General features: G+C 42.9%; 2 protein-coding genes across 8 annotated transcripts; both read left to right on the forward strand.

Moving 5' to 3' along the window:
- Positions 1–332: 332 nt before the first annotated feature.
- Positions 333–6,862, forward strand: LOC133921937 (transcription factor bHLH30-like). Of its 7 annotated transcripts, none has more exons than XR_009910382.1 (4): positions 333–1,678; positions 2,413–6,133; positions 6,349–6,424; positions 6,496–6,862. XR_009910382.1 is itself a non-coding variant. In XM_062367092.1 (2 exons), exons 1-2 carry the CDS (start codon positions 1,403–1,405, stop codon positions 2,902–2,904), a joined length of 768 nt encoding a protein of 255 aa, XP_062223076.1. In that variant the 5' UTR covers positions 333–1,402; the 3' UTR covers positions 2,905–6,862. The 7 variants fall into 7 exon arrangements, 1 of the variants encoding a protein (XP_062223076.1); XR_009910398.1 differs by having other exon boundaries at positions 6,583–6,862; XR_009910380.1 differs by having other exon boundaries at positions 2,413–6,424; positions 6,485–6,862.
- A 10,667-nt stretch (positions 6,863–17,529) lies between these two features.
- Positions 17,530–22,526, forward strand: LOC133922183 (inactive TPR repeat-containing thioredoxin TTL3-like). The gene is made up of 7 exons (XM_062367426.1): positions 17,530–18,786; positions 19,440–19,635; positions 19,725–19,909; positions 20,137–20,470; positions 20,574–20,778; positions 21,814–21,920; positions 22,005–22,526. Exons 1-7 carry the CDS (start codon positions 17,936–17,938, stop codon positions 22,155–22,157), a joined length of 2,031 nt encoding a protein of 676 aa, XP_062223410.1. The 5' UTR covers positions 17,530–17,935; the 3' UTR covers positions 22,158–22,526.
- Positions 22,527–22,925: the final 399 nt, after the last annotated feature.

Here is a 22,925-nt window from a genome sequence, read left to right on the forward strand (position 1 = left end):
CAAAGTTCATCCACGCCCCAGAGTTCCCTTGCAAGTCTCATATTCGCTTAACGATGCTCATATCAGAATTATCAAGACCCTATAATTGAAAAATATGAGGAGTTCTTGTCTAGTGAATAGTGATAAACCCTGAACAATTACGTATGCACATCAAGAAATCCTTGTAGCATTATCAGGACAGGGAAAATATATCCAAACAAAGTGCAAGAAGACAATAAAGCAAACCAAAAACAAATCCAACAAGCAACATAGAAAATGGGCAACAAGTCCTTATCCTCTACGTCAACTTCAGAAAACAACCTATAATCAAAGAGGAAGTCAGGAACACATATGTTACAAATTTTCCCTTCCTTTCAATCCCTTCAGATCTTCACCTCACAAAGAGCTGCATCTTCTTCCTCCAAGCTGTAGAACATTCTGAGAGCTCCCTTCATTCTCTTGTTACAGAATTTCCTGAAAGCCACAAATAAAAAAAAAACAATCACCAAGAAACAGAGAGAAAATTCAGATACATATCGTTTCCTTTATCTGCGTGAGAAGATGATCCCTTTCACAAAGCAGAGAAGCTCCAAGATGAAGCATTCCCTTCACTAGATGCTCTTGAACAAGTTCACTGAAGCCAGTGATGGATATGCTACGCGGCGTGCAAAGAATCGGCACCGGTGGAAGCAAGGAGTGCTCAGAGCAGACGAAGCTGCGGCGTGTCAGGCTTCCCTTCTGGTCCTGCCCTCCGAGTCGGCCTCCAGGCACCTGAGCTGGTTTCGTGTTCGTGTTCACTGCCCCTCTCTTCTTGGTGTCCTTTAGTTCGTGATCAATCCGAAGGGCATCATAGGCCAGGTTTTCCTGTGCCCTTCTGCTTCCTGTCTGTTCCTGTCCTCCTCCCATCCTGGAACGACATGGCTCTGCTTTTCCTGTGATTTCGTTGCGAGCTTGTTCCTGCGATCCTGCCGTTCTGAGGCGATCTTGGGAGAAGGGCTCTAGCTTGTCTGGGCCGTGTTCTTGGGAACCAGGGCGTTGGTGTTGCTGCTGTTTGCCTCCTTGTTTCTTGCTGCCTTTCCTTGTCGAAGCCTGCGGGTCCTTGGGAAACAACGGTGCTTGGACTTTGCTCTTCTATTCTGTGCAAGACTCTTGACATTCTGGAGGCGTGTTCTTGGCCCTTGTGATCCCTTGGAAGAAGCAAGAAGCAACATCTCTTGCTCAACTTGCACTGCCTTGTTAGGATTGCAAGGAAACAGGAGTCCTTGGGCCCTGATCTTTATATGCCGCTCGCCTTCTACCGTGCTGGGCCAGTTGAAGAAACTGTACTCTCACCTTGCATTTACTGAACTGCAGTCTGCAGTTTCACTGTTATGCCATTTTTGTCTTGTGGATCATTGTCGTTCTGCCAGCATTTCGCGACGACATGGGCTCTGCCCCCTTCAGCGACTCCGGGCTCTTCGACGGGTTCTTCTACGGACATGAACTTGGCCAGCCGGGAGCGTCGACGTCGTCTGTCCTTTTGGACGGCAGAACGGAGGAGCTGAACGCGGCCTCCACGGAGCAGCCGAAGAGAAAGGGCGACCATACCAAGAAGGCGGCGATGGCCCTCAAGAGCCACAGCGAGGCGGAGCGGCGGCGGAGGGAGAGGATCAACGCGCACCTCGCCACGCTCCGGAGCATGGTGCCCTGCACTGACAAGGTGAGTGCTCTGCTCTTCCTGTAGCTAGAAGAAATGTTTAAGTTGTCCCATGACGTTCTAGATGCGGATGCGGATGCGGTGGCGGGGGTGTTGCACCGGCTTGCGTGGTGCGCCTGCCCGATGCCAATGGCGTTGCCGTGCCGTGCCGCCATGCGGGCAAGGCCGCGAGGGTGACGCGCGTGGCTCGGTCCAGGTCCAGCAGTGGCAAGTTAGTTGGCTGTTGGCAGTAGGCCTAATAAGATAGATGGCCCAGGCACGGGCGGGCACGCGCGCGAGGCCAAGCCAAACTTTTCTAGAGGAGTAGAGCGTGCAGCCTAACGAGCTCTATTTCAGCACAGTTCCTATGTCTCAGAACACGGGTGCCGGCGAGGTTCCGGCGGGGGGTTTGATTCCGGGTTCTTTATCGCCAGTTTTAGAGGAGACTTTGGGGGAGAACAGCCGGTGGACCAGAGTGAGGTGGGGGAGCACGAATTGGCAGGGTTAGTAGGTGGCTGATACGGATCCGACAGCGGGAACGTCGCCGGAGACGACTGAGGGCGGGCAGGAGGCGGGGGCGTCCGAAAAAAAAGTAACGCCCCTATTTCTGCACGCGCGGCGCTGTTCCGTGCTCCAACGCAATGACCTTGATCGTCAGTTCATCACCAGTCACCACCCCATGATGAAAGCATACCATATATAGCAGAAAGCGTTAAGCGTTATGGCCTAACGGACGCTTGATTCCCTTGGGGATGCAGATGGACAAGGCCGCGCTGCTGGCGGAAGTAGTAACCCACGTCAAGAGGCTCAAGAGCAGCGCGGCGCGAATCAGCAGGCACTGCGCCGTCCCGGCCGACGCGGACGACGTCGCCGTCGAGCTGGTCCATGACGCACCATCATCATCGCCATCTCGCGGCAGGATCGTCGGCCACAACGGCGGAGGCTCCCTCGTCAGGGCGACGCTCAGCTGCGACGACGGCGCCGACCTCTTCGCGGACGTCAAGCACGCGCTGGGGCCCCTGCGGCTCAATGTCGTCGGCTCCGAGGTCACCACGTTGGGCGGCCGCGTCCGGTTCACCTTCCTGATGTCGTCGTGCGGGGACGACGTCGTGAGCGTGGACGCGGTGCGCCAGGCGCTCCAGTCCGTCCTCGACAAGGCCAACACCGCGCTCGAGTTCGCGCCGAGGGCGTCGCTTCTCAACAAGCGCCGGAGGGTCTTGACGTTCGAGTCCTCGTGCTCTTCTTCTTGACAAACGCCGGATCATGCATGGACAAGATATCCTACTCTCCCTTACAAATGGTCTTGCCATTTGCTAGGTAAAGAAGAAGTTGCACTGATTTACTACTACCACTGTTGTCAAGGTACAAACTGAAGTGATTTCTAGAATATCGGTTTGCAGAAAGTGCTCGTGTTTACCTTTTAATTTGTAAGAATATTTTGCTCCCTGCATGCTTACTTTTGTAACAGCTTCACTCTTTAATTACTGTCATTTAAATTAAATGTACTAGCTAGCTGGCCCCCTTTAGACAGATGTAGATTTTTTTTCACTGCATGTGCAGAAGCAGAACATCACTAACTAAGATTAACGCTGGTGAGATCAGTCCATCCATTGAGCTCATGCAGCAATCAAGACTGGTAGACGTTGATTTTCAAATTCGAATCTTGCAAACAACTGACCAAATTGAATCTTTTGTGACATTGCATCTGAATCTTGCACCAACATACAAATTGCAACAGTAGCCCCACCATCAGTTCAACTTCAAAGCCCCTTACCCTACATATTTTTTAGAAAAAGGATAGTGTTCCGGTCTTTTACATCTGGTGATGCATACTGTCTTTGTTGTATTATTACATCATCTCAGCCTATTGAAAAAATAGAGTTATTTTAGACAGGTTACATGATATTATTCAGCACATAACATATAACTAAACTACAGTTAATATTGGCAAAGAGTTCCATAGCTGCTACATCCAAATTCTGGCAATCTAGTTTGATCTCTTCCCTTTGGTCCTCCTTTTGTAACAGTCTCAAAATATTAACTAGTATGTGCCTCTGAAGAGTGCCTGTAAAAAAATATGTTGTTGCTCTCTTATTAAATACAATATCATTGCGTCATAGTCAAATCGTCCAAAATAGAGTGACTATCCCAACTAGGATCATTTTCTTTTTATTTGCATCCATGTCGAGTAACCAACCACCCATAATATGGTTCGTGTTCCTTAGCATGGTAATGTCTAAGACAATCTAGATAATTTGGCAAATCGAATATGAGAGTGACACTTGAAAAATAAGTGTTGAATGCTTTTATTGTGGTTGCAAAAACAACATTTGAGATTCTTATTTCATTTTCTTTTGGTTAGATTATCCTTAGTCAAAATTACTTATCCTGATAAATACCATAAGAAAAACTTAATTTTAAGTGGGAGCTTTAGCTTCCACGGCCATCGTGATGGAAGGGAAAAGAATCGATGAATCATCATATTATACATGGACTGTGCAGAAAAAATGGCCATTGACATGTATATTTATCAAAATGTATTTGTTTCGTTTGTTAATTGAACATGTATTATTTTAAAACTAAATTATGACAAGCGATTAATATGTCCCTGGGAATAGGTATGTGGAAGGAAATATTAAGAGGTATTGATCTCATTACGTTAGCCACAGTGTCTTGCTTTCTCCTTACTATATTATACAATGAGAGGAGTTGCTCACTAAGGGGTTTTATGATCAATCATATGCCTTTTCAGAACCTGATTTGTGTTCTATGCTTAATTTGAAAAGAATTCAATTTAAGAAACCCCCCTAACTTTCATCAACCTAGACAAAAATAAGAGTCATCTAACTTTCTTTCTACTTAGGTGAAAGCTTTACTATCAAGATATTTATTCATTAGTAGACCTTGCCAAACAACATCATCGTTTAGTAATTTAAAAAGCCACTTACTAAAGAGATAAATATTTTTGATCTTGATATTAGTAATGTCTAATCCACTTAGTCACAGAGCTGACAGAGGATATCCCATCTAACATGTTTGTATTTATTTTATGATCATCCTCTTGCTAAAAGAACCCTACCCTACATATGGAGTTGGATATTCATTACTGGAATAACCGATGGTGCGTATTGTGCCCGTCATAAGTTGAGGACAGCAAAAGGATCTATGAGATTTTTTCTCTCTCTCTCAAACATGTAGATAGTTAAGTGTTATTATATTAAGAGGGAAAAAAACTGGTCTGAATACAAAGCCATTACAAAGTTACTGTTTCTTGTACATGCGCGCCACACAAAAGATGGATCTTTGAGATCTTAAATCTATCTATTTGAGAGAGAAAAAAGCAACCATGTTCGCTTTTAGGGTCACAAAATTATCATATTAATCTAAAAAAGAAAAAAAAAACTAGACCGCTCATTATTATAAACATCTAACGGTCTTAGAATGGAAAAAAGAAGGATTCTTTTCTTTTTTAGATTAATATGGTAATTTTGTGACATTAAGAGCGAACATGATGACTCTTTTTTCCCTCAAATATTAAGATAACTAGCAAAGTGGCTTACGCTAAATAGCGTGGCCAGTCTCGCTATAGTATTTTATCATGATAACATTTGATTAATTGTATTTTGCATGGACTCTTTATTTAGATATTTGATTTTTTTTCTAAGGCATTATTTCATATGGATCCTTCTTTTTTCCATTCTAACCCCAATTTTAATTATTAATTATTTTTTATTTTATTTGAACTCTTTATTTATATATTTTGCTTTCCAAGTTGTATGAAAGTCGAACTGCTAATTTTTCATATTTTTTAATTCCGAATTTACCTATTTATTAATCGTATTTGTTATGGACTTTTGTTTAATCTAGACAGTTAGATTAAGAAGCACTATATAGTCTAAGGTCATCGCATCAGGTAGGCAACAAGCAAGGTACAGAGGCCAAATAAACATATTCTGATTTTATTATGATACCTAAACATGACGCACAATTATGACAGTTGATCAAAATATATATGAATCGAATCAATACATAAAAAAGCTAAAGAGACCAAATTTTAATAAAAAATTACCATGATAAAATATTATAAGGAGACTAGCCACTTTATTAACTTAAGCCATTTCAAAAATCAGTCGCCCCTTCCCTTGCACTAGAGTTCTATCAATAAAAAAAAACTCAACTAACTTAGAATGAAATGGGTATATAAGAAGAAACATTCAAATTCAAGATGAGGAGGATTCGAACCTAGATATTGAGATATACACTGGCACTTCCCACCTAATTAGCCAGAGTTCTACCAACGATGCTAAGCATTACAGGTGATCCATGTAATGCAGCCATGGGTGCAGGAGGACGAGAGGCTCCCATGTGTTGCAACAGTCAAATCCACATCAGCAGAAGCTCAGCTGCCCCCAGACCTGCACCCATTCTAGGAATCTATCTTTAGCCTCGTGCAGAGCAGCCAAGCACTATTAAACTCGGGTAAGTACTCTTCACATCTGAAAATGAGATGAATCAAGTCAGATTCCTTTGCTTTAACAGATCTCAAGTTGATCTCGGCTGATGAATTCACGCCGATGGTTCACAGCCTAATAATCAGGTTGCATTGGCCCAATCAGCTCTGTTTTGATGTCCATTGCTGATCACTAGCTTTTGCATGACAAGAATATCGACTCAGTAGATCAATATTTCTGCAGAGGCAGAGGTGAACCAGAAGGAGAAAGGCAAGATACATATACAGAGCTAGCTCAATCTTACTCTACATAAAGCAGAGTAAGGATAAATTAATCTGGTGATATTTTTGTCAATTGAATAGCATAACATAGGCACTAGGTTCTTTTCAGATCCCGAAGGAGCAGTGCATGCACGGGTATTAGTTGTTGATCCCAAAGAATGACTAATAAGCAATTCGAGTATGTTCTTCCCTGCAGCTGGTTAGTGCATGCATGATGTGTTATTGACGATCGATTAATCAACAGTCTGGCATTGCTGGTTTTCTCCGCTTGGTGATGGAGAGACCCACATGCATCACTAGTCCAATGAGAATTGAGATCTCGAGTAGATTAGATTCTCCAATATATGATCATCTCACATTGTAACTGTAATTTAGTGGCAATTATAGGTTGAACCGTTGAAGTGTAGACCTAAACTATTATTCCTATCGATCGGGCAGAGCTCCTAGAGAAGATTATTGTATCAGATTTAGTGCTACATTAGTATGCCTTGGCCAAAACTGATTCACCGAAGCCTGCATGTGGTTATTTAGGGCATGTTTGTATTGTATCATGTCTAACCCTGTCAAGAGTTAGCTCACCTAAGAATTGGCGGCCGATTTCCACGCGGCCTGTTCAAGGAATTGACTTGTGGAGGCTGGTTGACACCAACATCAGGTTGCAATGAGCCAAAAGTTAGCATCCATCCAAGTAGCGGCTAGTTTGGATAGAGTGAGCCAATATTTAGTAGGGTGAGCATTGACATGGACCCAAACAAGCCCTTATCAACAAACCGGAATTCCATTTCCGGTTGCTGGAAAACAAGCCCTTATCAACAAACCGCCTTAGTTTTGCAAGCTTTTATCTCGCACGAACGTTTAAATATAAGGGAAAATTACAAATTTGTCACTATTTTAAATTGTTATTGTAAATTTACCATTAAAATATTAAAAAAATACTATTAGAACTATCATTCGAGTGATTTTTAAAAAAAATAAAAAATCAGTAACAAATTTACAAATGCCCCAATATAATGCCAGCAACCATGGACGCATTGGCCAGCAACCATGGACCTCGCCGGCGTCGCGTCTCCCATGTCATCGCATCATGCATGCCCTCCAGTTATGCGATGATCTCCAGGTAAGCATCGCAGCCAGGTCTGATAATTCAGCCAGCACAGCTGTCCAGGTGGTGTTAACGGCGAGCGAGCTCTGACCTCCAAGCTGCTATGGTCCAAGCTCCAACTTGGCGACCGATCGTGTCCATCGAGGATACTGTATTGCTTGTAGCTACGCACACCCAATTTACGATGAGATACCAGATTGATACAGGCCGGCCAGCTCTGGATTTGTTTCGTCTGAATAATCGAGTCGAGCCGGGACAAACGGCTGCTACCTGGAGCAAAGCAAAGCACTGGAGAACACGACAGAGGGCGTGCGAGGCTTACGGGAGATCACGGAGATTCCAGCACGCGTGTCGACGCACGCGATTGCTCATTGCCTAGCTGCAGATGCGTTTGATTCCGAGGGCTCCAGGTGCAGCGATTTCAATTTTGTTGCCAGCCACCTACCTCTCTTTTCTCTGATCAATTTACTGAACATTTCTCTTCAAACTTCCCTTTTCTCTGATCAATGTACTTCGCATTCAGTAATTTCTGGAGGCTTGAGTGCTTGACCAATCCCAAATGGTCTTTTCCTAGAGTGTGTATGGGCCTAGATAGGATTAGGAGGATTTCACTTCACCGGCATGAGATGAGACCCTGACATCACCCTGACTTTATTAAACTAAGCTCAGTCAGTATGCAAGCACGCTCGGCTCATGATTCGGCACACTCCCTCACGCACAGGGTGTAGTGTAGCGTAGCGTAGTGAGGCAGTCGTGGGACTGACAAAAGCTCCCTTCTTTTTCCCTTGACCGTGACGTCGCGTGACGCAAGGAAATATTCCCCTCCCGTGTCCTAAGGAAAGCGTGACGTTTCAAGAAAGAGAATAGTCCCGTCCAGAGCACGACTAGATTGAAAGCATTATATTATTGTGGTAATTTATGTTGCCAGCGGGTTAATATATTTTTCTCCCCGTCTCGTCCCTCCGGATAAACAAAGCAAAGCTGGGATCCAATCAAGAACCTAAGATACAGAGGACATAGGATATAACTTTTTCCTATTCCTCTATCTTTTACTTGTTGTTACATAATAGAAAGACATGTTACATATATAAAAGGTAGAGAAAGTCTTTCTAGTTATAACATTTTTGGAACGAAAGATTTTGAAAACACAGAAATAGAAAAAACATAGGATTAAAATCCTCTTATACCTTGAATCCTATATAAAGAAAAATCATAAGAAAACTATTGAACGATCATTTGGATGGAACATGAAAAAACACAAAAATCAAATGAGATAGACAGAAATGAAACTTTCTTCGAGGTTAGATCTCATGTTACACATCCTCTAAAATTCCTACGAAGAAGACATCTATTACATATATTAAAGGACTAAGATTGAGAGGGATTCCAGGGTTAACCTACTGTAGCTACTGCTTAGGTAGGTCTCATATATGTATACATACACATATATATATATATATATATGTATACATATATATATATATACATATATATGCGTATCTGTATATATACATATTTTTTTGGCTAAATTTCGGAAAAATAGCAAAAAGAGTAATAGTTATATTGTTGAAATAATATAAAACGCATAGGAAAATATCGAAAACTAAAAAAATGAAAAAATTTATTAGGTTCGTATTACTGTCGTCTACATGTTAAAATTATGTACATGCATGAAAGTACCGCTGTTTTTTCCATAATTAAATTAATGTGTTAAATATTGATGAATTTATAAGTAAATATTGACATGCCCAAAATTGGTAAACCTATTTTTTTAGTTTTCTTTTATCATGCTCTGTACAACAAAAAAGGTTGGAGGGTGTTTCCCAATTATAAATAAATATTGGCATGCCTAAAACGCAGACGAAATCCAAGCCAATTGGTAAAATAGGTTGGACGGAGTTTCACCGGTGAAACCGCCGCCCACCCGCTATGGTCTTCCGCCTCCTCGACGACCTTGCTTGCGTCGTCGCCATCTCCTGCTCCTGGCATCGATTCAGTACACACTCACCCCTAATTCCCATATATCCTACGTACATGCACATGTTCACGCACACTCTTGTATTTTTCTAGAAAACTCTTGCCTTCTCCTCTGTCCCCAATCCTTTGCATTGGTGTTGTAGTGGAGATTGAACTGCAGTGAAGAATACAGAAACAAGCTACAGATCATGGAGCCACTCCGAGCCATTTAGGCAAGGGACAACAGGAAGCTGGGACTCCTAAACTCGGCCTACTTGACCTTGTTGCCCAAGAAACTGGACGCCGTGTAGGTTAAGGACTTCCGCCCCATCAGCCTAATCCACAATTACGCTAAGTTAGTGGCCAAGCTAATGGTGAACAAACTTGCACCACGCCTACCAACAATGGTGGGCACCAATCAAAGCGCTTTCATGTGGGACTGCTACATCCAGGACAACTTTATCCTAGTGCAGCAAAAGGCGAGAATGCTCCACGAACAGAAAGATCCGCATATACTCCTCAAGTTGGACATCTCGAAAGCCTTCAACTCTGTGTCGTGGAGCTTTCTCTTGGAGATCCTCACCCGCCTCGGCTCTCGGCTTTGGGCATAGCTAGCGCAATACCCTTGCCAGCCTGTTGGTCACTGCCTCCACCCAAGTGCTTGTTAATGGCAAGCCCGGTGAGGTCACCACCAGAGATGACTACGGTAGGTGTGACCCGCTTTCACCAATGCTATTCATATTAGTGATGGAGGTGTTAAACTCCATGTTGAACAAGGTCAGCGACAACGTGCTCCTTCAACCTCTCTCGACCCGACCGATCCACCACAGGGTGTCGCTCTATGCATATGATGTCGTGTTGTTCCTGCAGCCGGTGTGAGGTGACCTTCTGGTGATCCAAGAAATCCTCGGCTAGTTTGGGACTGCCTCAGGACTACGAACCAACCTCCAGAAGTGCTCGACGACCTTGATTTAGTGCAACTCCATGGACATAAATGTGGTGCACGAATCAATGGAGTGCACCATTGTCGACTTCCCCTACAAGTTATTGGGGTTGCCACTGTCGGTGCGGAAACTCACCAAAGAGGCTCTACAGTCGATTATCGACCACATGGTGGATCAGCTTCCAGGGTGGAAGGCGGGTCTAATTCATATGGTCAAATCATGTTCAAAGCGACCACCATATAAGCATCCGCTCGTACCGAGGCAATACAAGCATTAAGAACTAGCCAACTTTAATCTCAAACTAGGCAAACAAATATTCATGACAGTAGGCTTTGCAAACGCTCGTATATGAAATCAAGACTTACTTAGATCAAGTGATTAAACACAAAATTGATCTTTTAGGCACATTTATTTTATTTTTATCCTCAAGTTGCCACTTATCCAAGCAAAATATCGCACGACTGGGTATGGCAAACACCTCGAGGCTTCAAGACAATCGTATTGGATCACATTTTTATGCAAGAAACTTGATTTTCACAAGATTATTCAAATTTCACAAGTTATCAAGTTTTCAAAAGATCAAGTCAAGTAGTGTCTTTGCGATACAAGGAACACATATTCCCCTAAGGTTCTATCAATATTTCACAAAGACAGAAAATATAGTGTAATATTCCTTAATTCACTAGCTTGAACTAAGAAGCCTAGAGCAAGATATTCATCAAACTAGTCTTAACATAAGCATTGACTAAACCAAAGCAATTACAAACAAGATGATCAAGAATGTAACATTTCATAGTCTACATGATTCAAAAAATTGTCAAAATTCATTTTAAGGAAAGCTAGCTTGCTTGAAATGTTTCATGTTAAAGCATCAAGAGGAGTCTAAAATTAAAATTTGCTCTGTATAACTATTCAATTTAGTCCAAATTCAATTCTAACAAACGAAAATGCTAAAGACATATAAATCAAAACTTAGCTACTATGATTATCTTACAAGATGCGATGCGATACGATGCAAATGCAATAAAAGTAAGATGTAGTATATACAAATGCAACTTTCCCTTACACAATACTATAGGGATGGCACACACCAAGCTCTCCTCTCAAATAGGAAAATTTAGTAGCATCTAGATGCTTGGTGAAGATATCGGCTAGCTGGTGTTGGGTATCAATATATTTCAAGTCTATGTTTCCATTCTCATTAAGGTATCCCAGAAAGTATAATCTCACATCTATGTGTTTGGTTATTGAGTGCTAGAATGGATTATTGGCTAGACTTATGGCACTGGTGTTGTCACACAAAAGTGGCACACTCTTGAAATCTAACAACCCAAAGTCTCTTAAGGTAGCAACCATCCACAAAATCTATGAGCAATAGCTACATATTCAGCTTCAGTAGTAGACTGCGCAACGCTAAACTGTTTGCGAGAAGACTAACACTTCAGCTTCAGAGGCACTCTTCCTATCAATTCTACAACCAGTAAAATCCGTATCGGAAAAACCTCAAAGAGAAAGCGAAGAGGCATCAGAAAACCAAAATCCATACTCGAAAGTGTGCTTGAGGTATCTCAGAATGTGTTTCATCGCTTGGTGGTGAGACGTCCTCGGTGAAGTTTGGAAGCACGTGTAGAGACAGATGACGAAGTGGATGTCCGGTCTTGTCATCGTCAGGTACAGGAGGGAGCCAATCATGCTCCTGAACTCTCGCTGGTCCACCGCTTCGCCATCTTCATTCGAACCCAACACAGTTGAGGTAGCCATCGTTGTCACCAAGGGCTTCGCGTCGCTCATGTTAAACTTTTTCAGCAGCTCCTTGGTGTACTTCGTCTGGTGGATGAATATACTCTACTTGTATTACTTGATTTGAAGTATAAGGAAGAAGTTGAGCTCGCACATCATCGACATCTCAAACTCCCTGCTCATAGTTTCTGCAAATTTAGCCATAAGTGCATGAGAAGAGCCACAAAAAATAATATCATCCACGTAAAACTGAACAAGTGGAAAATCTTTACCATGCTTGAGAGTGAATAAAGTTTTATCAACCATTCTCATGACATAAACATACTATAACAAGAAAGAACTAAGCCTATCATACTAAGCTCTGGGTGCTTACTTAAGCCCATACAAAGCTTTATGAAACTTGTTTACTCTGTGAGGGTACTTAGGGTGCTCAAAATCTGGGGTTGCTTGACATAGACCTCTTCCTGTATGAAACCATTTAGGAAAGCACTCTTGATATCCATTTGATACAGCTTAAAATCCTGAGATACCGCAATTGCTAGGAGGATCCTAATGGCTTCTAGCCTAACTATCGGTGCAAAGGTCTCTCCAAAGTCTATCCCCTCAATTTAAGTGTAACCCTGAGCGATTAGTCTAGCCTTGTTTCTCACTACAGACCCATCATCCCCCTGTTTGTTTTTAAAAACATATTTTGTGCCTATGTGTGAACATTATGGGGTGGCTCTACAATTTGTCCAGTAAACTACTTGGAGCTCACGTAGCCCATGCCGGATTAATCGTATTCTGGGCCAGAGCAATGAACCTATTTGAAGTGGCCCGACCCAAACTTAATTTCTCTTAGAATTTTCGAACTCTTCATGTATGGCATTGACCCAATTTGAATAAGATAAATTATGTTCAATATCATGAGGCTTAAAAGAAACAACGAATGCAGAATCAATAAAATGAGCATGAGAAACAGATTTGGATCTTGTCACTCTCTCATTGATGTCACCGATCATTGTATGTAGAGGGTGTCACCGCTGAATGTGTTGAGGGGCCTTACGCCTTGAGATACCCCCCCCCCCTCAAATATAGCTAGTGCAAGCTCGAGAGCAGCTGAAATGAAAATAGAGGCTGCATGACCCTCTGCAGGAGGAAAAGAAGCCATAGCCAGCTTTGGAGCATATGTGATTGAGGGAAGTAGTGGATCATCCTCGTCATCACCAAGAGCTGGAAAGTTGCCATCTACAAAGATGCCCTCGCTCACCTCCTAATCACATGCACACTTAAAGATAGAATTAGCACATGGGATTGACTCATCAAAAGTCACATCATATGATTTCATGATGGTGTTAGTGTCAATATTGTAAACCCTGTAAGCATGACTATGAATAGAATACCCTAAGAAAATGCCATCAGAAGAGCGTGAATCGAACTTATCAAGATTGCCACGCTTTAGGATGAAGCATCAACACCCAAAAACTCTCAAATGTGAAACTTTTGGTTTCCTTCCAAAGCGCAACTCATAAGAAGTCAAATTCAAGATCGAGCGCAAGAAAATCTGATTTGAGATGTAGCACGATGTACTAATGGCCTGAACCCAAAACTTATTAGGAGTCCCATGCTTATCGAGCATCGTCCTAGCCACCTCCACTAAAGTCATGTTCTTTTTTCAACCACGCCATTCTGCCGAGGAACGCGTGAGGCAGAAAATTGATGCTGAGGAACGCGTGGGGCAGAAAATTGATGCTCAATGCCATGTTCAAGGCAGAAAGCATCAAAGAGATAGTTCTTCAACTCAGTGCTATTGTCACTACGAATTGCTTTTGATGCACCTGGGAGTTCTTTGAACAATCTTAAAACTAAGCTCCGAAAGTTTGAGAATACTTTATCCTAGCTTACAAGAAAGAAGACCCAAGAGTAGTGAGAGTAATCGTCAACAATAACAAGTACATATCACTTCTCACCCGTCGAATGAACTCGAGAAGGACCAACAATATCCATATAGAGAAGTTTTCCTAGTCGTTTAGTCATCACTAGATTGACTGGTGGGTGAGGAGCGACAACCATCTTGTTATGCAGACAAGGAGCACAAATAAGGTTCTTCTCAAACTTGAGCTTGGGCAATCCTCGGATCAAGCATAGGACACTCAAATGAGTAAGCAAAACAAAGCTCATGTGCCCTAATTTCCTATGCCACATCCAAATCTCAGAATAAGGTTGAGCAAGTAAACACCAAGAAAACCAGAAACCTCAACAAATTGTCTCTAAAGACTCTCCTAACTCGAGAAATCTTGCAAATAAAAAGCGCAAAAAAAAATAAAAAAACTCGAGAAGTATCGTGCTTGAAAGCAGGTTGTATCCCAGACGCTCAACAAAACCACATCTTTGAGATTAAAACTCTCATTTACCTTTACCGTTCCTTTGGCCTTCACTCTACCTTTTCTACCATCCCTGAAAGTGATGTACTCGTGATGCTTAGAATAGCTCAGTAGTGGGGTTAGTCAAAAACCTCCTAGAAATCCAGTACTGGGTCATCCATCTTGAAGCTAAAACAGTAGGAGTATGCAACTCAACACCAACACGTTGGAGACGACTACCACGATGGGAAACACGTGGTCTGCCAAAGCGCTAGGACTCAAAGCCCCTTACACGTGGACCAAAACATATGATTCATGGTAAAATTCACACCGAGCAATGTCTCTAGGAAGAGACTGAAAACGCTCAAGACTCTTGAGTAGGAGCGAGGAAAAGGCTCATATACACCAACAGAGGGGCGGTATATGCCCCAGATACTCCACTGCCACTCACATTGCTCATCTCTCCTACGACGAAAGTAAAACCCAACTAAGTGACCATTTCTCTGACAGTAAGTGCAATGGTAAAATCTATCAGGAGCTCGTCTGCCGGTCACTTTGGGCTCTCTCACAAGTGCCCTCATCTTAGGTTGTGGAGCTTTCTTAGGTATGAGTTTCTTCTTTGTATGTTGAGGTGCAGGCTTGTTCTTTTCTGGCATGGATTGTGAGGTATTAATCTTGCCTTTCTCTGACTCTAGAGTAGTCCAGATCACCCCATCAGTACGAAGGTGTTGGACCCTATCAAATTTATTTCAACTCAGACTTGTAAACAAAATATTTATAGTCGTATTGTTGGCCTCATACTGTTTAATTTGAATCTGAATCATGCAAGAAGCAGGGATTGCATAATTAGAATCAACTATCTCCCATATTGTACTTCATTGGCTTAGAAGATAATCTATGCACACCTTCCACTACGAAAAATCTTGATCATCGAACAAAGAAATCTTTTCACTTCTCTCCATATCGTCTACAGATCACAAAGCCAGTTAAGATCAACAAGTGATCAAATCGGCTCTGATACTAATTGTAGAACCGAGAACAGTGACTAGAGGGTGTGAATAAGCGCTTAAATTTTTTTTTGGAAATAGATGGTCTACTCATTGGTCACCCATGCTTCGTAAAAATGCACAAACAAAAGTGCAAACTTTATAGAGACAAAACGAGAAAGAAAGTTTCAAGACAACATGACTCTACGGATAGAATATAAACCATATGCTCTATTTAAGGCCATTTTATGTGTCTTTGAGCACAAAAAACTTGAAATTTAAACAAAAATTAAAGAAAAAAGACAGTCACTGAAAGAAACAACTCTTCAGGTTGATGGTTTAGAGATAAGAGGATTCAAAACATTCTCAAATATATGGGTATATGAATATTTATGCCTCTAACAACAAGAAAAATAACCTTCCAAGGTTGAAAAATCGCAGCTCAAAGGCAAAAACGAAAACCAACAAAAAAAACACAACCAAAAAAGAAAATTTACAAACTTAAGAGAACCAATAGAGAAACTAGAAGAAGGTGAATTCAAGCATATACAAAAATATAAACTTCATTACTCAGAGAGGTCAATCCTATTTTAGGTAGATTACAAATATTTTTCTATCAAAAAACTCTCACCTATTATATAGTCTAAGCACTCAACTTCCTCTCCTCTAAAACTCTAGCACTAGGCTCTCAAATGGGTGGCACAAGAGGCTCAAATGACTAGTCCACACTCTCTTATAACTCTACATCTCTATTTATAGGTCTAAAAAACTTAGAGACTTGACCTCTAAGTTTCCTAACTTGTTATCGAAATACCCATCTCTTATACTCCTACCTACCGAAAGCTACTGAAGCTATTGAATGATTTGTTACTACTGACAACTACTAAATAAAACTACTAATTAAAAACTATTGACACTACTGAACAAACTAATTATACTATTGATAAAACTACTAAATAATTTTATTATAACTTGAAACTATTGAATAACTACTGATATTATTGAAAAACTACCAACAACTAGTAACACTACTAACATACTATTGAATAATTTTACTCTAAATTAGAACTATTGAATACTGAACTATTGACGACTATTGACATTACTGGATATTTTTTCTATAACTGAAATTACTGGATAGCTACTAATATAACTACTGAAGCATCTGACTCCTAGTAAATTTTCACGCTTCTACTTGAAAACATCCAAAACATAGTAATTTTAAAATCATAATAAAATTAATTTTCAACGTATAATAATTTTTCATATTTGTACTTCAAAACATCATACCCATAGCAAAATTTACAGAAGAATCTAAATTATAATAAATTCTCACACTACTAACAACTATTGAAACATCTAAAGCATAGTAAATTTGTATTTGAAAGCATCCAACCCACAACAAAATTACTTAAGAATTATTGAATGTAGCTACTGGATAACTACTGAAGAATTACTAGATGACAGTTACTGGACGACTACTAAGCGGGCGACACGGGACGAGCAACACGTGGTGGGCACGCGTGCACGAGGCGAGCGAGCTAGGCGATCATGTGGCGCGTGTGGGCTCGACTAGCGTGTAGCTAGGTGGGCTCAAGCGCACGACTAGCTCGGTTGGGCTAGTTGCTATAATAATCAACGGGAGGAGTGGATTAGCCCATATGCTACAATAATAGTAGGGGAGGAAAGTGGATTAGGTTGGTTTGTTGGGTTAGATGTTGGATTCGAGATGTAGAATATTATACTATATCATAAATGTACAATGATACTTATATATATAAGCGGGATTGTAATACCATCTTTAACCATATATTTTTTTCTTTTTTCACTTTTTAATTTTCCTCCTTATTCTCATTTCTTTGTTTTCCTTTATCTTCAACAACTTTTTTTTAAAGATTTGTGAATAGAAATGAGAGAAAATATCAAAATGAAGAGAATAACCTTAAAAATCCTTTCAGAAAAAATCGTAAAAGAAAATAATTAAAATACTAAAGAAAATAAAAATGTCTTTATAGAAAGAACGTGACTTGAAAAGGAAAACTATTAAAGATGTCCTAAGCTAATTTTAAGCTGGAGGGAGGGCAGCCGGCGCGGCGCGGGAACCGCGACCTGCCGAAAACCGACGAGGCGAGCGAGGGAGGGAAAAGCGAGGAGGCGGCGAGCGCGAGCGAATCACCTCACCCGTCCCGTCCCGTCCCGTCCTCCGCCCGCCCCGCCCCGCCCCGTTGTTACTGCTCCACGCTGCGACGGAGTGTCTCACTGCCAGTCAGTCAGTCCCCAGCTTCCTCCAAATCTACCCCGTCCCACTCCCACCTCGCCTCCCCCGCCTTCATCATTCCTTGCTTCCTCGCCCGCTCGCTCCCTCCCCTTCGCGAGATCCCCATCCCCATCCGCGCCCCTCTTCCATGCCGCACTAGCGAGCGACCGAGCCAGCAGCCGACGCGCGAGATCCAGCGCCGCACCCTAGGTGCTTGGCGGAATGTCCCACCGCCCGCCGGCGCCAATGCCGGACACCCTCTCCGACGCCTTCGCCGCCGCCGTCCTCCTCTCCTCCACCGACAAGCCCGACACGCTCCCGCCAGGCAGGCTCTCGCCGGTCTCCCCGCTCCCGCACTCCTCCAAGCTCCCCACCCCGAGCTCCTCCTCGGGCTCCTCCGGCTCCGTCTCCGTCTCCAGGGCCCCCCTCGCGCCCGCCTCGGGCCTCGCCTCGCGTAGGAGCCACTCTGGCGAGATCCCGCTCCCCTCGGACGCCCCTCCCCGCGGGGCGCGCCCGGGCCACCGCCGCACCGGCTCCGGGCCCCTCATCTTCACCTCCGGCACCAGCGCCTGCTCCAGCTCCGCCACCTCGCCGCTCACCAACGCGCTCCCGGCGGGGAACATCTATCCCTCCGGTCGGCTCACCAAGCCGCTGCCCTCGTCCTGCTCCGCGGCCACCCCGCCGCCCCCGCCGCGCGCCACCCGACACGACGTGCTCGGCTCGGGCACCGCCAACTACGGCCATGGGAGCATCGTGCGCTCGCGCTGCGGGGGCGCCGCGCCCTCCACCGAGGAGGACGCGATGGTCATGCGGGCCATGTCGGTCGCCGACCGGGAGGAGGTCAAGAGGGCCGGGAACGAGCAGTACAAGAAGGGTTGCTTCGAGGAGGCGTTGAGGCTGTACGACCGCGCGCTCGCCATGTGCCCCGACAATGCCGCGTGCCGGGGCAACCGCGCCGCCGCGCTCATTGGGCTCCGCCGCCTCGGTGAGGCCGTCAAGGAGTGCGAGGAGGCTCTGCGGATTGATCCTTCGTACGGCCGCGCACACCAGCGACTCGCTTCCCTGCATATAAGGTGAATGGATTGGTTGGGTGGGCGGCACAAAGATCGGTTCTTGGATCTGTGGCTTTACTCCGATTTTTCTTTTCCTTTTGGAATTGTCGGTCAAAGCAGCTTCTTTTACAGCATGGACAGTGATTTGCTCCGACGATCTTAGCTAAAGAAAAATTGCTCCGATAACGTGTCTACACTTCGAATCTAAAATTTGCTATTTTTAGTAGAGCTTACCAAACAGTCATGGGGTATGTTGGTTCAGTATTGATTGCTCATGGAATACTATTTCTACAATAGGCTCAAGGTTTTCATGAGTATCTTACTTTATAGTGCCAGGCATCCATGTGGAACCGGGTTGATCTGATTATTGAACACTGCCTTGTGTGTTGCTTCATTCCCTTCATAGTTCGAAACAGTTGTTTTTCTACTTTCCAGAGAATCAGAAATGCTTGATTTGGTACAAAACCATAAATAGTAACCTTGTATACGGTCAATGTACTCCTATTGGCTAGTTTGTTTTAACTTTTCCCTGGCTCGGTAAACTGGCAGCATTGTTCCTCTCCTGCAATCATCATTGGTCCTCTGTATTGTTCTCGTGAGTTGGCTTACTAGATTAGGTGATTCTTAAATTCTTTACTCATGCAACTTACTCTTCTGATCTTATTGAAGTGCAGGCTAGGACACATCGAGGATGCTCTGAGGCACCTCTCCCTGGTGACCCCGCAGCCTGATCTCCTAGAGTTGCACAGACTGCAAACAGTGGAAAAGCACTTGGGGAGATGTGTGGATGCACGAAAGGTTGGTGACTGGAAGAGTGTTCTAAGGGAAAGCAATGCTGCTATTGCGGCCGGAGCTGACTCCTCTGCTCTGGTTAGATTCCATCCTTCATGTAATTTGATATTGACTAGCCGTGAACTCATGATTAAAGAACACGCACTCATGTAATTCACCATTTGCAGCTGTTGGCTGCTAGGGCAGAAGCTCTTCTCCGGCTCAATCATATTGATGAGGCTGATCTGGCTATCACAAGTGCCTCCAAGTTTGATTATTCATCTTCATGCTCCCCAGACACCAAATATTGTGGGTTCCTCGCCAATGCATACCTCTTTTATGTACATGCCCAAGTTGACATGGCATTGGGAAGGTAATTGAGCGAATTTCTCATTACATGGACATAAATAAATTAACCGATCAATATTATTCCTATTACTCCCACCTGAGTGAAGTGAAAAACTGCCTTACATGTCTATGAACTTTTTTATGTTTTTTCCCATTGTTATGCTCACAAGCAATAATTGTTTGTCTATGAACTTGCATGTAACCTGCTACAGCTTGCTATCCAATTACTTGACACGAGTGAGCGTTTTGCAGGTTTGACCATGCGGTCTCTTCCGTAGATAAGGCCAGGATAATAGATCCCGGAAACACTGAAGTGGTAACTATGCACAACAAAGTGAAAGCTGTGGCTAGAGCACGATCTCTAGGGAATGAGCTCTTCAATTCTGGAAATTTTTCGGATGCTTGCTTAGCTTATGGTGAAGGGCTCAAGCAACACCCTGTGAATTCAGTCCTGTACTGCAATAGGGCAGCTTGCAGGTTCAATCTAGGGCAGTGGGAGAAGTCCATTGAGGATTGCAATGAAGCTCTCAAGATTAAACCCAACTATAGCAAGGCTTTGCTCAGGCGTGCAGCTTCCTATGGCAAGGTAGCATATATCTTTTTCTTTTCTCTTTAGTCCTTTCTGTTTTTCCTGATTTAGAGCTTGGAAAACGAATAAGTAATTGCATTTCTTGCTCTTTTGGTGGTAGATGGAGCGATGGGTGGAAGCTGTAAAGGATTATGAGGTTCTCAGAAAGGAACTTCCAGGTGACACAGGGGTTGCTGAAGCCTATTTCCATGCCCAGGTTGCTCTCAAGTCATCTCGAGGTGAGGAAGTATCCAACATGAAGTTTGGAGGAGAGGTTGAAGCAATTACAGGAATGGAACAATTCCAGATGGCTACATCTTTGCCAGGTTTGTCTTGTAACCAGCCATATTCGTTATTTAAAATGTTGATTCATGTCTTTTTTTTTGTTGATACCACGAGCTAGCTTCTTAGAAACCTAATATTGCTATTAATAACTCAAAATAATGAGAGACCGTTTATCATTTGTGCATAGAATTTCCTAAAACATGTATCCATCACATAAATTCTGCCACTATTAAAGACTAAAGTAGAGGATAGCAAATAAGAACATCACGGTATCAAGTAATAACCTTCATGTGAGCACAGTATCTTCGATTGTCATAACCCTAATATGAGAGCTTAGTCTTGCATTTGGTACTCAACATTTGAATAGCTCACCTAACCAGATGTAACCAGAATCAGCTACTTAGTTGTGGTAAATCTTTGGCAGATGCAGAAGACGAAGCTCCTTTTAGCTAGCATTGGTACATTATAGTGAGCTCTGGGTCCTTGTTTTGCTTGTTCAGTCTGTTTGTCTACTGCGAAAGGAGCGATAATAGTTGACTTAGATGCAGCGCAAACAGACCACACAAGCCACCCTCGTTTATTTTGTTCTCTATTTTTGTTAGATTTACCTTGACACAGATATCCGACTAATATATTACTATTACTCGTTTATAATTGCTACTAGTCAAGAATAAGCAGTCCCGGTTAATTGTTTGGGTTAACATTACTTTTCAAATGTTTTGCTTCGTTGTTCCTCGCACATGCAGTGGATGATGTTGACTTGCAGATGAGTAATAATTGAACAGTACATTAGTACGACAATCTTAACTTTTGCTACTAGGCACGAAGTTGTACCACAGGTTGTCACTTGCCACTTGCTAGTACTCGTTACTGTTTTCTGCCGTGCAAGCAATCTTCACATGGCATTTACTTTCCTGTCATTGTACTAATGCTGATTGGATGTACATAATTTGGTCACTCTTTTGTCTTTTACTGTCTGGTCACTTGCTATCTATCACCCAATGTTCTTAGCAGCAATGATAGTTCTTAGCTTTTCTTTGTTTGATGTGTTTTATTGGTCTGTTTCAAATTTACAGGGGTTTCAGTCGTCCATTTCATGACACCTTTAAATCAGCAGTGCTGCAAAATCTCCCCATGTGTGAACACACTGTGTACCAGATACCCATCTGTCAATTTCCTCAAGGTAACTAGCACCGTTACATGGTTCATCCATCACACCATCCAAAATCTGGCCTATATTAACATACCATTTTGGTCTTCACTTTAGGTCGATGTAAATGAGAGCCCTGCCGTTGCACGTGCTGAAAACGTAAGGACAATTCCAACGTTCAAAATCTACAAAAATGGTGTTAGAGTGAAAGAGATGATCTGCCCCAGCCAGCAGCTGCTGGAATATTCAGTGAGGCATTATGGGATTTAGGCCATGAAGCCAGTGATTTGATGTTTCCGTACGCCTCCAGCGTCCCTGGAGCCAGCGCAGGCTTAGCCGGAGCAGAGTCAGCGAATGAAAAGCGAAGATCAACTTTTTCCCGACCTTTTCTGTCCTACAACCCTTACATTTCCACCCATTTCTCCATTTGCTGATTACCTACCCAATTTATTCTTTTCATCTGTTTCGTCCGTACATCATTGTTGCGAAATTCCTCGTCATCTCCTGATTCATGTGAAGAACGACTGTAAATTTGTTACTTCCATGTTTACCAGACAACCAAGGAAAGAAAGGTATAGATTGCATTTGTACTCTCGGTTCAGTTATGTAATATGGAAGTATAGGACCCCCATTATCTTTCGCAATTCGTACCTCGTGGAAACCTTGCAATGGCCTGAACTCACATACTATTAGTATGGAATTGTCTATACAAATTATAGTCCCTATTACTGGATAAACGAACTGTCAGTCTAAGCTGTAACTCTGAAGAAATTACGTATTTTATGACATCTCACAGTTCCATCGGATACCTTTGTTGAGGGTCCCTTCGCAATATAGAATAATTCACGGAGGAACTTGCAGGATTTGAGTCATTGGTGAAGTTTCACTGTAATTGGTCACCATATGGTGATCTGGAACAAAGGATTGAGCATCTTATAATCTTATGAAATTTCTGCGTGATATATTTGGAATTTCGGAAGAAATAATTTTGGAGGAAATCTAACACGAGTCAACCCCTGGAAATTTCCTATCTTTATT

The sequence above is a fragment of the Phragmites australis genome, chromosome 1 (genome assembly GCF_958298935.1).
Source record: "Phragmites australis chromosome 1, lpPhrAust1.1, whole genome shotgun sequence".
NCBI lineage: Eukaryota > Viridiplantae > Streptophyta > Magnoliopsida > Poales > Poaceae > Phragmites > Phragmites australis.